Source organism: Eleginops maclovinus, chromosome 19 (assembly GCF_036324505.1).
Source record: "Eleginops maclovinus isolate JMC-PN-2008 ecotype Puerto Natales chromosome 19, JC_Emac_rtc_rv5, whole genome shotgun sequence".
NCBI lineage: Eukaryota > Metazoa > Chordata > Actinopteri > Perciformes > Eleginopidae > Eleginops > Eleginops maclovinus.
Window position 1 is genome coordinate 19,765,782 of NC_086367.1, and position 17,610 is coordinate 19,783,391.

Sequence of the window (17,610 nt, forward strand, 5' to 3'; positions counted from 1 at the left end):
TAACTAGCTCCCTTTTCTATTAGGCTGTAATTTGGTAAAAATCAAATCAAAAAGTAGCTGTTTGTTTACTTTTTGTCTGTCTTTTGGTTTTAGGAATAACTTGAATAACATATCCTACACTGTAGAGATATTTATTTTCAGTTCTTCAGTGAGGAAAACCAAGAAAATAAATCTTTAAAAGTAATGTAAAAACAATGATTCAAGTCTAATTCTTTAATTTCCTTTAAAAATAAATGAGTAGTGGAGCCGTGATGTACTGAAAAATAATATAAAACAAAATATTTGATGATTACTTTTACAAAACCGCCACTAGAGGGCTATGTTATACCCTATACACTGAAAAACCTTCCTTCAGTTCTCTCATTTTATTATTTGCTGTACTTTAAACTCTGTTGCTCAAACGTTCACCGCGTTAACTTCCTTTTTAAGTCACTGTAAACAAAGCATGTGTCCTGGGAAGTGTAGTCCGCTAACAAACGGTTCAAACCACATGCTGACTGAGAAAAGCAACCCAGAAAAACTACATTACCCGTCATGCAACACGTCCACTGAACAGCTGAATATTAACCGCTCAGCCCTGCAGCAGCTGGTTTATGAAGTGTTTGTTGAAACTGTTTTAATTATTATCGTAAAGAAGAAGAAAAGGACACACCTGTGTGTTGTAACTGCAGCATGTCTGAATATGTGACATTTCAACATGGCAAGTCTCGTTTCGACCAGGTACTTTTATTTTCAATACGATAATAGTTTACCACAGTTATTCTACTTTGTTTGTGCTCCTGGCATTCAAAGCTCGTGTTAGTTGAACGTTTGTTTATCTCGGCATTAACATACTTGCACATTTTTGAGTGTAAAATAATAGTTTTCCTAGCTAAGTTGCATTGTCAACATTAGCAAACATAGTGTTTTTTAGTTTTAGACATTCATGCTTATTACATGAATTATTATGTTGTATTAAACTCTATTATAGCTCTTGTGATAACACTTGCGCTTCGTCCATATTATAGTGTATTGGTCAGGTCATCTAAGTTGAAAAGTCAGCAGTGATCCCGAATAACCTTTGACACGTGAACGCAGCGCGAGGAGTAACGCGATCATCACAATTATAAAATACAGTTAGCTAGGAAGCTAAAGTGATAGCTCGCAATTTTGCTAGCCAACAACTAAGCTAACATTTTGTTACCCTATATCTTATTCTCTATGAGCATATGCAGTGTGTAAATTGTAATTGGAGATCTGAAGTACTGCACTTGCAACTTTGAGAAACGTGGCCACACTAACATGTAACTTATCATTTTGAGCAGATTTTTTGTTGGTGATTTTTGTTGTGTTTTAGCAGTATACTGATAGCAAAGGGAAGGCAGAACTGAGTCAATTTCATTATGAAATTCACTAATGCATATTACTTTTTTTCCTCATGTTGTGCAGCCCTAAATGAAAGCACTAAATTCAGACCAAAATAATGTAATCGTGAGTTATGTGAACAAATACCTGGTAGGAAATCTCACAGAATACAGAGCAACACCAACTAATGCAGGAAAGATGAATCTCCTCTAGTGCACTGCTACTCATTTCTCGTTGCACTTGTGAATAATTGAATTTAAGAGATTTAAAAACCACTCCCCCATGCCGTGTTTTACCAACCATCCATATGTTCAGGAAGTCACAGAGCGCAGCAGTGAGTCAGATACCAGATTTTCCTCTAAATTAGCAGTGAGTGTAATTAAACTGAAGTTGAAGAGCGACGGTAGCCTTTCGACGCTGCGTGGTGTGTTCCTGTATCTCCGAAATGATTCCTTATGCTCAGTTATGAATAAATGAGAGAAAGGTCTTTCCTGGCACATTCACAATTATAGAAATTAATTGCAAATGGTGTGAGTGGATTCGAGGTCCCTAAAAGATGCAGATAGGAAACAGTTTGTCGGAGGGATTAATGAGGAGGCTCCACCTGGTGTGTTCAAACATCTGGCACACTGCAATGTTTACTGAGACACAGCTGGAACATCTCTGCCTCTGGCTGCATTAAGGAACAACCCAGAATCAGATTTGTCCGCCTTCATTTGAGCAAAAGTTTAGCTTCATTTTACATGTACAGTAGACAGAAGATTTGATGTATTTTCTAATCGAGACCTATATATTGATTACACATTAGAATGCAAACAATAAGTGAGATAATGATTGTATGATCTATTTTCTTCTTCCCTTAGAACACGTTTTTTGGGCGGTTCAGACACTTCCTGGATGTGATCGACCCCAGCACACTCTTCGTTTCAGAGGTATACACACTGAGATGACACAAACTACATGTCCTTTTTAATGGCACTGGGTATCCATTGGAGTCTAAGGAATTTATCTTTGTCTAAGTACTGCTTTTGTTGCCTTTTAAGTATCTTTTTGTTTTGCATTTTCTTTCAATTGTAACACGACAGAAGCAGTTCTTCTTTAAACGTGTGCAAATCCACACATTTAGGAGCATTGTTCATAAAATGACACCCCTTTCACCCTTTTCTGTTTTTATTTGACTTTTCATTTAAAGGAATACTTCCCCCACAAAGCGAAATAGGGGGAAAAAAGGAAATACTTGATGATTGAAGTAAAAGCAGATGCGAAACACATGCATTTCATTAAGAGTTTTTATTCAATTTGTTGTTCTACGTAGAAGCATGCGAGAAAAAGTCATTCTGGTATTATTTCTCCCGGTCCTTGTTGTGTTTTGGTCATCAGTGCTCCGGTGCCTCTGGGTAATGAAGCTGTTAGCGGGCTCTTTGGTGACAGTAATAGCGGCAGTAGCTCCTGGGATGTGATGAGGTGTGGACATGTGGGGCAGCTGTGAGGGGTGGAGAGTGTGTATACACACACACACACACACACACACACACACACACACACACACACACACACACACACACACACACACACACACACACACACACACACACACACACACACATACACTATGCACCATGCTGGGCCAGGCGTAGCCTCAACTTGCCCTTAATGACGAGAGTGGAACAAGGATGGCCTTGATTTTGCATGCAATCACACACACATGACCTCATACGTGCACAGGAAAAAGTGTACACCTTACACTATCACACACACACATGAGAAACACAAGAAATGTTCACACACACCGGCAAGCTCATTAGAACAAATTGGGCCACATGACCTTGTATTTTGCTCCGCATTAGACACTGATCACACCACAGAAAGCTGCTCATTACTCTTTAGGAAACTCATTTGTCAACTGAAAATCAGCATGAGAGTTTTAGTGAAGCACAATTATCCTGCGCGTTGAACTGTGTGGCTTGGAAAGTGGAATCCACATCCAGGGTAGGTTGTCCTCATTTAACTTTGTATTTTACTGATTTGTCATCAATTTGTTTGAATTAGAAACGTCTGCAGGAGTCTGTGGAGCTGCTCGACCGTTTTAAACAAGGAACTCTGCCTGCAGGAGTTACAGATGCTCAGGTACACACACAAAAAACTGAGTTCACATTGAAATCTTCACGGTGGGTTAAAAAACAGGTGATGTGAAGCTTTCAGAGGTAAAAAAAAGCAAGTATAGCTAGGAAAAGGATGTTCACAATAGCTCCGATAATATCTGTCATATCTTCTATATAGTGATGTGAATGTTGCCATCTTCTGTTTTACATTTGATATATTTAATACTCCAGGTACATACATTCAGCAGTTTAGAGGTGCACTCTTTCTGCTATGTAAATGAAGAAAAGCTTAAATGTTTAAAGATAAGATTAAAATAATTAAAATGAAGGTAAATAGTCAGTAAGTAACCTATAGAACTACTTGTGAGGCTGTTGAGTCCATCATCATCATCACCATCATCATCATCATCATCATCTCATTGAAAGTATTTGTCTCTCTTCAGCTTTGGCAGGCTCAAAAAATAAAGCAGGTAAGATTTACTGTCTTTTTTTATTTACTTTTTGTCTCTAACACTGTCTTTTATCATCTCTAGTTATGGTATGGTTTCAGTGCATTTCAAACCAAACAGACTCCAGTCTTTACACTTTAGCGCAACACTTTTAGCGACAAAACAGAAAAGATTGAGCTTCTTCCTGTGTGTTTAATGTATATACAACAATTTGTTTTAGGTAAGTTCATTGTGTTTAGTTTCCAACAGTTCAAACTTTCCCTCATACAATCCTCTCTTCCTAGTTCATTTGATCTGAACTAACCTGACTCACTCTGTACTCATTATCCGGGTCATTACAATTCCTCTTACAGGCCATCATCCACCCTGACACGGGGGAGAAGATCCTCATGCCCTTTCGGATGTCAGGTACGGCGGCTTGGTGTGGAAGTCTAAAGGGAAGTGGGATGGAGGGGCTTGTTATGTGGTCCAACATGGAGGCGTCGTTCTCTCTGGGAAACTGTCATGACTCCACGGGGTTCTTCAGGTTGTCTCAGGCCAGAAAAAGGTCACACTCAGCTGGGCGCTGATTAAAACCTCTCTCCCACGGTGACGGAGAAGTTCTCGGGCTTCTCTGAAGGAGCAAGTCTTTTGGTTCAGGCTCAAAGCACCATTTTAGCAAAGCGACCTTGAAGTAGGGGAGGGGTTGGGTGGACAAATGAGGGAGGAGGAGATAGTGGCGAATAAAATGTGAGGACCAAAGTATGTCAGACGAATGGGGGCATCCACAATAAGGATATTAAATACAAACTCTGTTTTTGTGTTGTTAGATTAAAACTCTAAATCTGGACGCTGCATAGCACAAACTTACTGTCTCTCTTTTAACAGGTTTCATCCCATTTGGCACACCAGTGGTAAGACTTTCTTTCATAGATTGTTTTGAATTGATCCATAATTTTGAATATGATCGTCCAATATGTCATTCAGGCTCTGTTTTCTGATAATCCATTTGTACTTTTTAATTCTAAGTTATTATCTTTGTGCAGGTTGTTGGCCTCCTTCTCCCAAATCAAACCTTGGTGTCCACTATCTTCTGGCAGGTAAATACCTACATCATCATCATCTGAAAAGCCCAGACTTAAATAATATAATCAAGACGTCTTTTAGTTTCATGTAATTCATTTTATAAATAGGCAGGCTCTCCTGCTGCAGTCCTGGCAAGATGAAATAAAAGTAATGAAGTGACAGGTGGAGAACAACAAACACCTGACAGGAAGACGCAACAGTAGACAACAATGGAACAATAATTACATTAAGAAAGAATATATGATAAAATATCCACTCTTGAATTGTCGAGCTTATGCTAAACACAGTATGCAAAAGGTCACCATTTTGAAGTTATCAAGAGCACTGTTCTTTTTATTTATAGAAACCAATAAGTATCAGTGGTAATCTGAAAAGGAGACGAACCTCTGTGTCTTTCATCCAATCCGTGATAGGAACTTTTCCTGTTTGTCTTTTGCTGTTGTATTTTGCACTTTAAGTCCACTTTAATATCTGTACATTTACTAAAAATGAACTCACTCCTTCATCTATTCCTCCCTTCTTCCTTTACAGTGGTTAAACCAGAGTCACAATGCCTGTGTGAACTACAGCAACCGCAACGCCTCCAAGGTACCGTATTAGTTAACTGTCTCAGGCCCATTTAGACTGATACTGTACAAACTATATAACAATGTGTGCAACACGTTGCATAAAACGCTTTCACATTTTAACCTCACTTATTCTCCACTTCAGCCGGCTCCTGCCTCCAAATTCTTCCAGGGATACCTCGGAGCGGTGACCAGCGCGGTCTCCATCGCTGTGAGATCCCACAATGCCTGCCTCCATCTTAACACACATAATAGAATTCAAGTAGTAGAGAAGCAATATTTGTTAAAAGCATATTTTGTTGAAGATCATTCCCAAGTGCGTTTATTTGAGGGGATTGATCTGCATTTTTCTTGTTGTTCTGACTGGCTATCATCATTTTTTGCACTTAGTCGCTTTAGATAAAATGTCAGCTTAATTAAACAAATGTAATTTAATTAAGTAATGGTCATTAATCTGGGCTTCTGTCTGTTTAAAGGTTTACTGGTGGTCTCCGATCCTTATGTGAAACACTAAAGCATTTGAATTGTTATGACAGGTAAATGATCAAGTGGTCAAATGTAGAATATCAGCCTAACCCTCTGAATACCAGCCATCATAATACCCTTATTAGTTGAACTCTTTGAACTCCTACCTTTAGGTCTTTTAAAGACTCACATGTCAAAAGCCTATGACACACGTTCACACACCTGCCTCACACAGCCTTCAGTGTGGACACAGGGCTCAAACCGAGCCAATTACTGATCCCGCTGGGCGCTCATCCGGCTGCTGCCCTCAGGCTCCTCCACGGCAGCGAGCACAGAACAAAGTCGCAGGGTGTCTGGAGGGCGGAACAACGGCCGGGTAGGGGGGCAGGAGCTCTCCAATTAAAGGTCCGCTCTGCTGATGACCCCCCGCCAGGCTGAGGAGAGCCGGGGTGTGTTATCTGAGAGCACATAGCACATAGTAGTGTGGTGAAATACAGTCGTATTTTTGGTTGTTTGCGCACAGAGCCAGGTGTTCACGTGACTTTTCTCCAGAGCTGTACAACTTTGAGTGCTCAATCCAAATTGTAGGAAGCGTGATATTTGTATAGGGCCAAATATGTGTCAGGTGCTGCAGAGATTTCCTGTCTTACTCATCATTTATATATATTATATACATATTTTTATAAGGTACAGATCCTCATAGGCTGAGAATTGAATATATAAATCATCTTTTAATTGAATCCCATAGAAACGACATGTGGTGACAAACCAAAACATTGTCCAAATTGATAATAACAAGCATATGCTAACTCAAACCGCTCAAAATGAGCTTCTTATTCTATTATATACTCGTGTGATGCAAATATAGTCTGTTTTGATTGATTTTTTCTCTTGAAACTACCAGGAATAGATAACATGCTTTTTTATTACACATATCATTGTTGAGGAATAAAATCACCAAGAATATTGTGTGTGTGTGTGTGTGTGTGCGTGTGTGTGTGCGTGTTATTGTCTCTCTCTTTTGGTTTCCCTTCAGGTCGGGTTGAACGCGTTGATCCAGAAATCGAGCCGCTTCAGCCCGACCACCAGGCTCCTGGTGCAGAGGTTCATCCCCTTCCCAGCAGTGGGTGAGTTCAAAGAGCTCAGTGAACCAACTATGGGATGGATAGGGGTTAGGCACAGCACTCCAAAGAGGCCTTTTAAAGAAAATCTAAATAGTTTGGAAGTTTATAAAAGAGGTCCAATGCAGTCTTATATCAAACATGTACAGAGCATTCAATCAGATTGTTATTTATTGGACACGTGTACAAGCTTTTTGTATGTTTGACGAGTTTGCAATGTACATTATACCGAGTCTTGTACTCACTGGCGAGAGTAGGACATCGTTTCCAGACTTTAGTAGGTGTACTGCCAGGTTTAAATAGAAAATATATATCTGTGCATTTTCTGTTATCTGATGACTAATTGTCACACATTTTGGTACAGCATGAACCGACTCTTATCCTTTTAACATTAATAACCCCTTATGTCACCATCATAAATGGCTTTCCTTTTAAGTCAAACCACATCTGATTTGTTTCTGGTCCTCCCAGTGCGTTTCTCTCTGCGGGTTACGGACGTGTTGTGAGCTCTCTCCCTCAGACGTGTGTGGAGCCACAAAGCTGATTTTCATGCCACTCTCCCCCGCAAACACACACACCCAGGGGGAAAGGCTGATGTCCCAGAATGCTGCTGGCTCATAATTAAATTGGTTGCCCCTCACTCTCCCCCCTCCCCTTATACCGTGGCGGCTCTTTTAATTAAATCAACAGGTTTCTACAGCGCAGCCTTTGCCTTGTAATTGGCTGCTTGTTCGCACTCTGCTGCGGCAAACAAATTGGATAATTACCCCTAAAGTGGCGTCTATGGCAAGGCCTCATTTACCTGATTTATGTTTGCTCATTGTTGTTGCTGCCGTTGTTATGCTTGGCCCATATATAAGGTAATTAAAATGGCTAATTGAAGCGAGCGAATGTAAAGTGCTGTTTGAATTTTCACCTGCTTCATTTTGTTTGCTTACTTAAGGCTACATTTATTTGTAATAACCTAATCAATCAGCGGCCTGTCATTCAATTAGATTATGAAGACTTTGACTGGAGGGAAAATCTGGCCAAAAAAAACATATTGGGATAATTAATTTGCTGTCTTTTTGAAAATATTCATCAATATTTAATTATTATTAATTATCAAGTAATTATGTGAAAAGTTCTATAATGCACTGCCACCACTAGTTATTAGGTGACAATTAGAAAGTACACAAATGTAATTATTTCACATAATTACAAATTACAGCCACATATTTCAGTATTGGGCTGTGCAGACTTTCCAATAATCGATTCTATAATTACTTTGATGCGTTTTATTAATTCACTTTCAAACGTTTTTTGGAGAATTTGATCCGCTTGCTGTGTTTTTCTTATTTCTTGCCAAATTCCCATTATCTGTCCCTCTCTTAATTGGTCTGGATAATAAAAATCCCTTGTAGGTAAAAGAGCTATTTGCTCAGTCAATTGAATTCCCCTCACAAAGCGCCCTGCGTGCCCCGCAGCCGCCAGTGAAGATAACTCTGAACGCTGTTGTCTTAAATTAAAAAGGCTCGCGGCGCCACCACTAAACTCTCTAAAATGACCTTTTCTCATTCCTATTAGAGTCAAGGAGAAAGGTCTGTCTATATTAACATACATTTGTGTTCATTTTGGCTTTCGTGAATAAATCACAGGGTAACAACTCGACAAACACACACACACACACACACACACACACACACACACACACACACACACACACACACACACACACACACACACACACACACACACAAGCGTAGCATTAAGTTCTGTGGATTATGACATGTTCTTTATTTGGGTTTTTTAGTCAATAATGCATTCCTGAATTCAGTTTCCAATTATTACATTATTAATATTTAATAGCATTAAAGTCCAAATGGATGGATGGATCATCAAAGGGGCCCTACTATGCTATTTTGGGCTTTCCCTTTCCCTGTGTGTTATAAAGTTTTGTGTGCATGTAAATGGTCTGCAAAGGCTAAAATCCCAAAGTCCCCTCCAGATGGAGTTTCTCTCCCACACACTGCTTGGTTGAGTTTCCTTTAAAGATATCATTTCTAAAGAAGTCAACAATTATTCAAGATGGAGTCCCTCATCCTTGCAGTGCCTACCCTAGTGAACTGAACCTCATCCTGCTGCAGTGTCTCTTCACAGGCTGCCTGACCTTTAACACCAGAGACACAGTGATGACAAGACAATTCATTTCATTTTTGAACTACTAGATATCTCGAATCCATAGGTGTCTGATACTTCTTTCCATTTGTAAAAGCCTTCTCGCCTCCCTACAGCGAGTGCAAACGTCTGCAACGTGGTTCTCATGAGACACTCGGAGCTGTCGGAGGGTATCAGCGTGCTCGACGACGACGGGAATGTGGTGGGAACTTCAAAAGTGGCAGCCAAACACGTATGTCGCTTTTCATCCAATGTCAACTCTTCATGTACAGCTTTGTTTGGAATTCTTTTAAATAGTTGATTATTCTTTCTGGCTTTCTTTATGTCTTTTTTTTTTTGTGACAGGCACTTTTAGAAACAGCTCTGACCAGAGTGGTAATGCCGATGCCAATTCTGATGCTCCCTCCCATCATCATGAGTGCACTGGAGAAGTAAGACACAGCATTATTTGATCATGTTTTATGAATTTCGCCTTTTTTCCATGAGCTTCTCCTAAGAGGCTCTATGATGCCCATTTTGATATTGCATTACAAAAATAATCTGCTTATTGCGCTGAATAATTATACTTCTAAGCACACGTAACTATTCATGATGCTTTCAAATAAAAAATCTTGATTTAACTATAATCATACTTTATAAATCTAGCTGAGTCAGCGTCATTTTGCAAGTGTAATATAATTCCAATAATCACAGTAATAATGCATGTAAATGTGATAACTCATTTAAAGTATTCATTGTTTGCTTTAAGTGAAGTAAGTGTTAAATATCTATAGGATTACAACTGGGGGATTACAAAATAAAAGCGCTAGTGATACTTGACCGGGTATAAAATGCGTATTATCGCTGATTAAATCATGATTTAGAAGTGAATTATCAGCAAAGACTTCACTCCGATTCCTCCACCCTCAGACCTTCCCTTGAAATCAATGAACCTTCTCCCTCCCTGGGATTGCCAGCGTTGTGTGATGCGACTGTAATGATGTCTTAATGATGCAATGTGTTCATACGGATGTTTGGTGATCGATGGCCTGGCTGAGGAATGCGGCCATCTTTGTAAATCCCTGACAGCACTTGTCCCGACCGCTGCGAGCAAGCGGGCGGCCCAGGTGTGTTTGGGATTCCTGGCAGCTGCATGACTGCACGGGAAAAGAGAGTGAGAGAGGGAGTGTGTGTGAGAGTGAGCAGAGGGTGCGAGGTGGACTGAGGCTCAGCTATCCTCTGTCAGCTCGCCTTCACTGGCTCTCAATGGAGCGAGAACAAGGGGACAGAGCCGGGTCCCTGCGAGGCCCCTCCATGATGGATTACTCCGCTGAGAGCAGGTTTTGGTGACAGCAGGTTCTGTCCTGCACGTGCTTCGCTAGCAGTGAGAGGATACAGAACAATACGTGTTTTCAAAACCTATTGCATTTGTTTTTGTGAGTCTTAGGCTGCATCTACCCGTGCTGAGTATCCTTTGGCTTATACTGTGATGTGTAGAAAAGCTGAAGATACAGTACAAGAAAAACCATCTCATTTTTTTGCAACCAGAAGTACAACCAATTACTGGAGGTCTTAGGCGGTCAACATGTTCAAGAACTAAAAGCAGACGAAAGATTAAGTTACAAAATGAACATTTGTACATACTGTATTGAATAAGAAGTCGGGCATTTCCCTTTAGACTTCAATACAATCTGACCTCTTTTTGTGACCAGTGAAACCGCCTGTTGGTAATCAGAAAGAATGCAGGTTCAAGACACCTCCGTATTAGCTTCACTTTCTCACTGAGGTTTCGGCTGGATCTTGCTTTGTTCTCTTTACAGATTTCTCCAAATATTCCCCAATTTGGTCAACTTGATTAAAGTGTATCTTACAGTCGATTTGTGGTAATGTCAGAAACATTTTGTTTTGAAACAAAGGATCATTGAATTACATTCACACTGTACATTTTAACATGTATATTTTATTTAATATTCCACTCCAATGCCCTGCTTTATATTGGTTTAACTGAAAATTAGCCCTTCATTGGATTTTTTGATCTCCACAGTCAACTGCATATATATTTTTTGTTTTACTCCAATGTTGGTTTATTTCTGTTTATTTTGAGATGTTTATATTTTAGAAATTGTTAATTTTTATTTCTACTCTTTTTCTAATTATGTGCAATGCCTTGTTTTGTTTCATGCTGCTGCAAGGTAAAGAAATCCCAGTTTGGGATCAGTAATGAACATCTTATCTTATCTTTTCTTAATAGAACAAATCCCAAGAACAAAAGCTGTATTTTGAAATGTTCAGAAAAAAACAAATCCGCACAACAGCTACAGAATAAAAACAAAAAGCTTCTTCCGCTGCTGACACTGAAACGCCTTCTGGCATTTTATCTAATTCCGCTATGTGTTCATGTTCATCATCACCCCCACCTCCTTCCCGAGGTGTTTGTTTAGTGTTGAAATTAGAAACCCACTTTACAGTTTATTTGTTCCTGTTAACATACCTCTGTATACACAGAGCAGCAGGCGCAGCAGGACTAGAAAGTAGCTCAACAAAAGGTGTTCATTCAGAATGCACAACATGCTGTATTCTTCTCATTTTTTTCGGACCATGCAAACAGACTCACACTGAGCAAATGTATATTTCATTAAAATGATCCTAAGTAAAACCTACAGGACTACTGAGGCTTTTTGAATTCATAAAAGTAGTGTTTTGTCCCCGACATTAAGTAGCAACATGACGTCAGAATCAGAAATACTTTATTCATCCAAAACTGGGAACCTTTTTCGTTACAGCAGCAAAATACAATATGAAACATAACAAAAACAATTGAAATATACAGGAGAAATAGTGCAATGAAATGGAACATTAAATCAAACACAATATAAACGAACATTTTCTAATTTATATGTTTTAATTATCACTCTCGCTTCAATTGTTTGTGCGTTCTTGCTTCTGTGAAATGTTTGAGTCAAAATGCACTCCAAATATATATTTTTGGAAGTACAGCTGCTACCATAGACTGTGTATACATAAAGCCTGCAGCTAATGGTACACAATTGTAAAGAAATACATCTCTAATGTCTCACTAATACATTTCTCTTGTGTTGTTCTTTTGCATAACTAGGGCTAAAGACGGGCAATAGCAATAGGCTGAGTCAAATGATTCCTAAGGGACATCCATGAGGTCGTCCCCAAAATATTTTCTGTCTTTTAAAGGTCTTTGGCTGAAAAACAATTGTGAACCTCCGACATATTGTTGTTTCTGTGTTTGGCACAACACGAGTCATCAGGGATATTCTATTAATTGGTCTTCTCGCTGCGACAGGGAGTCTGCGTCACGCTGTCAGAGGTTCATGAAAACAGTTCATCCCGGGGTTAAGACCTCACCTAGAATATAACCCACTATCCAGTCATTGAAAATGCGTCGGTCATTTTGGATCAGTTCCCTTTTTTCAAGTAATTCTAAGGTTTTTAAACTTGTCCAGAATCTCTTCTCGTTACTCTCACAACTTTTTCTCCCATTGACTTTTCTCTTTGTAACCCGAGTGCTAAGATGTGTGTGTGTGTGTGTGTGTGTGTGTGTGTGTGTGTGTGTGTGTGTGTGTGTGTGTGTGTGTGTGTGTGTGTGTGTGTGTGTGTGTGTGTGTGTGTGTGTGTGTGTGTGTGTGTGTGTGTGTGTGTGTGTGTAGCCTAATTAAAGCATGGAAGCCATATGTGTTAATGAGCTCCCTCATTAGGCGGCAGCTCTCCTCGTTAGGGGGAGAGGCGTCGCTGGTGGACGAGAGAGGGAGCGGCTCTTTCTCAAGCTCCTGCTGAGTTCACTGTCCCACACTGAAGAGGGGATTATCCTACGGAGGGCAGCCAGGAGAAATATGGGCTGAGGCGAGAAAATATATTTCTGGAGATAGGGCTTTAAAACGTCCTTTAAAACAAAGTGTGTTTTGTGAAGATTAACAAAGGGGTTTCAAACTGTTACATTTGTCTTAGATAATATAGGTTAACACAACAAACCAATCACCATTTATACTTTTAAACAAAGGACAATAAAAGCAAAGATTAAATGTAAACATGGATTTAAATAGCCTCAATAGTTACTAAAAAACCTTTACAGCTGATGCCAGATTAAAGCTTTCACTGAAGCATCACTTTCAAATACAATAAAACAGGAAAATGAAGACATGCTATTTAATCTTTAATTGAACAGCTTCAAATAAAACTTCCTGTTCACCTTCTGGTCGTCAGGAAACACTTCACACTTCGAAATTGAGCCTCTACACAGGTGCCATCTTTCTTACTCTAGGTTGATGATCAAATGAAGACATTATTGGCTCTGATTTGAGTGGATTTCATGTTCATAAAACACAGGACTTTGATTTGGAGATTGAGTGTGAATATTTCTGTGTCTTGGCTTAAATGTAAGGCACCATTTTGGTTGATTTGTCACTTCCTTAGAAGATGTTTTCTGCCAGTAATTGACCATATCTGACGGCAAATTGCCACTGCTTTTAAGATGTTTGTGGTATAGCTAAACAAATCCAGTATTAAATGTCTCTCACTGCTGTCACTTAAACCATGCAATGAGTTGGTTATTGTGTCTCTCTTTATATGAATGCTGAGTTGAATAAAGTGGTCATGTTTTCCCCCTCTGTGTGCCTCCAGGCTTCCTCTCCTGCAGAGACAGCGGCGGCTCGTTCTGCCCGTCCACAGCCTGGTTTGCCTCGCCGCCTTCGGCCTCGCTCTGCCTCTCGCCATCAGCCTCTTCCCACAGATGTCACAGGTGGGTGATCCCAAAATAACTTTATCCTCTGCTACTGCAGAAAAGCTTTCTTTTGCTTAACTTATAACTGTTATTTTATTTGTTTGACTTCTTCAGATGTTTTATAGCGCTTATCTCAAAGACACTTTACAATTAAAACAATCCATCAAGATATGAAAAAACAAGATGCAATGAAATCGACTGGAAATAAAAAAACGATCAAAAGGAAAGCAGCTAAATTGGCAAAGTCTTGAGGTTGGGGGGGAAGGAGTTTATCAGGAGAAGTGGGTTTCAAGGGCTTGTTGAAGGATGATTCTGTGTTTTACTGTCTGATATGAGGAGGTTTCTGGAGGGAGGGTGCAGCAGCCGAGAACAATCATTATCCCAATGTCTGCCATGACTGATGTTGATGACCGGAGTCTCCTGACCTCTTTATCGTCCCCCATTGAGTTTTACAGAGGCTCTGCTAATGAGGCGTAGCCCTCCGAGGCTTAACCTGCTCTGTTATGATCTGCCCACAGTCTCTACTGCCTCCATTCATCGAAGCCATGCAGGTTGAGATCTAACTTGAGCCTTATTGCCTCAGTATGTGTCACTCTACTCATTAAATGCCGTTTTGTTTTTCACTCCATGTCTCAATTTTTTTGTCTCGTCTCTGCCAAATGACTCGCTGACACAAGACAAGCAGCCCTGGCTATAAAATGTTTAGGATTTAATTACCACTGGAAATATCTCAGACAGCCATATGGCACGAAAACTTCAGACATATGTGTCGCTGACAGTCCTGTGAAAAGCTGCCTCCCGCTCCACGAAAAGGGCCTGTTTTTTCTCTCACAAGTCCCTTTTTTTTTTTTTTGCACTTTCGCTAAGATATCAGGTGAAAAAAAGCTCCCTAAAAAGCAACATGAATGCCCTGCTCCCCTGGACCCCCTGCCTACTCAATTTGTCCCACTTCCCCATTTCACACCTACCAAGATGTCTGATTAGAATTCTGCCTCCAACTCCAACAGCCATCTGTCTCTGGTTCAAATATTAGGAGACGCGAACCTCAAATTAGACTTTCATCTGCCAAATTGGCTCGTTTTACACATTAGCTGTAAATACAGAACATTTGAAGCCTTTAAGAATTATTTAGGAACAAATGAAACTGTTACAGATCGTATGTAGATAAGTATGGATACATGTACACATACTGTATGTTAGCAATTTGCAGTACGTCCTACTGCTTTTTGAACGCGTTTGTATTTGCACTGATGACCTTTTTTCTTTCTGCTTTGATTCCCACAGATCAGCGTCAATCAGCTCGAGCCAGAGATCGCCATGGCAACAGATTGTAAGATTGTGACATACAATAAAGGCCTGTGATTGATCTTCTCTGCCAGACGTCTAAAGATAGGAATACAAGTACAAGAAGACCGAATTATGCTAAAATCTTGGCTGCGTTATCCTGTGGAGAGTAAGCATATGTTTGCAGAGAGGACACGCGTTGTCAACACCAAAACAATGTATAAGAAATAACATATATCGACACCTTTTAGGAAGTACTATCCCCTGTTATAACATGCACACCTACCAACAAAATAACATCAAGTGACTGAGCCACAAAAAAGATTTATGGATCAACTCAAATAGTAACTATCAAAACTATTTTCTTTAAGCTTGCCTGGTTTATTTTAGTTTTTCCTGTGAAAGACAATACATTTTGAGGTTCACTTTAACATGTTTGAGGAAGAATTAGTGGATTAGATAGTGATGGACAAAATACTCTAAGTAAAAGTATTAACACCACAGTGAGAAACGCTCTTCCTGCCCTCACAGTTTGACTTAAGTGAAATTAAAGATAGTAAATAATTATACACAATGGCTCATTTCATAATGAATATTATATAAATCATCTTCATGACATTAATGTGGAAGCCGGTAAAGGAGGGGGATATTTTTTGTAATGATATACTGCCGGGTCACTCGTTGACTTCACCAAGGGATCAATACGTTGTTTCTTGACCTATAATAGTTTAGTCCAAATGATTTGTTGATTATACTTTGTAAAATTGATCAGAATCTGAATCATGCACCAGTGCGCAGGAGTGAAGTACAAGTGTTTGGTGATGATTGTAGCTGCGATCTGTATCGTGAATGTAAATACTGTAGATGAAATCAGAAAAATGACTGAATTGTATTTCCTGTGACATAATTAGTTCTCGTTTATGATGATATCACCAACCGTGTCTTGCCTTTTTATACAAAGCTAACGGCAGTCTAACAACCTGGTGTCAGAGGTTGCATGTCAGGAGGAAAGATCTCAAATATTGCTCAAGAAAAGAGAAGACTCCAATATACAAACTTCATTTTGTTGTTTTCTTATTTCTTTACTTGGAGAATCATTTTGCAACCAATCACATTTTCCCCGTGACCCCTTAGGGCTGCTGACCCCTATGTTGGGAACCACTGATTTAATGGATTTAAAAAAAATCAGCCAACAGGAAAAGTTTCTCTGCCTGATTTTGTTACAGTATCTGAAAACCTGTCCTGTAAACTCAAACTGTGAACTGCATTATGTTTTATAACATATGTCTCCTTGAAATCATCCAATGACAATGTGATTGTTGTTCCAGCACATGCATTGAAAACAGTGTCATGTAGTGGAAACAACAGTTGGCTTTAGTTTCATGCCAAGTTAAATGATTCATGTAATTATATATATCTGTTTGTAATCACACAGAGTTAATACTGTATATACACATACAAGTCTTAATGTAAAATATGGAGATTTGTATTCCATATTGTTTATTTTTAAATCTCTATTGTAAAGTGCTGCTTTGTGAATGTACTTGATTTATATAAACTTCCTGTCTACAAGTGTTATCTTTTGTCATGATCTATGTGATGTGTGAGGGAACGCAGCACCTTGACAAGCAGCCACATGCAGGATCAGCGGAGGATGCTGGTTGTAACTCGGGTAAGACAAATGCAAACAAAACACAAATAATTATGATGGCTTTTATGTTTGTAATCACATGTGGTTTTGCCCATAGAAATGTAATGTCATGCTGTACGCTTGATGGAAATGTTACCTGATGGCTGTTTCCTCTGACTATATCTAAACAATTAATTTATAGTGAGTTTGCCTTATTTGCACCTTCCTTCATAAGTTTTGAACAAAGCTTCTCATTTAAAAATGACATACCTTCAGGTTTTGCTTAGAAAACATCTGATCTTAAGCGCATCATCCTAGCTGGGCTCACGGCCGCCAAAAAGATGGTTGTTACGCGATGGAAACCCTCACAGATACTTAACATCAGACAGTGGATTCTTACCTTTTTAGATGTGGTATATTTGGAATTGTCAACTGCTTGTATTCATGGAGCTACTGAAAAAGCTCTGTCCATTTGGCAGACAGCAGCTGAATCTTTTGACAGGCTTAGTGGGGTAACCTTATAACCTTAACTATCATTTTATGAATCCTTCTTTCCCCTGAAGTTTGTGTGTGTGTGTGTGTGTCTGTGTCTGTGTGTCTGTGTGTGTCTATATCATTTCCATTGTGTTTTGGATGCATCCCTTTGCATACAGGCAGGCGTGCATGGGGCTGCTTTTTTGTTTTCATTTTAATTTTCC

The 17,610-nt window shown here is 39.5% G+C and overlaps 1 protein-coding gene across 2 annotated transcripts; it reads left to right on the forward strand.

Moving 5' to 3' along the window:
• Positions 1-536: 536 nt before the first annotated feature.
• sfxn5a (sideroflexin 5a) lies at positions 537-16,860 on the forward strand. Of its 2 annotated transcripts, none has more exons than XM_063909505.1 (14): positions 537-720; positions 2,208-2,276; positions 3,394-3,471; positions 3,890-3,916; positions 4,249-4,303; positions 4,763-4,788; positions 4,921-4,974; positions 5,492-5,548; positions 5,672-5,737; positions 7,028-7,118; positions 9,367-9,501; positions 9,615-9,700; positions 13,899-14,016; positions 15,283-16,860. In XM_063909505.1, exons 1-14 carry the CDS (start codon positions 673-675, stop codon positions 15,330-15,332), a joined length of 960 nt encoding a protein of 319 aa, XP_063765575.1. In that variant the 5' UTR covers positions 537-672; the 3' UTR covers positions 15,333-16,860. The 2 variants fall into 2 exon arrangements, with proteins under 2 accessions (XP_063765575.1, XP_063765574.1); XM_063909504.1 differs by having other exon boundaries at positions 9,386-9,501.
• The last annotated feature ends 750 nt before the right edge of the window (positions 16,861-17,610 follow it).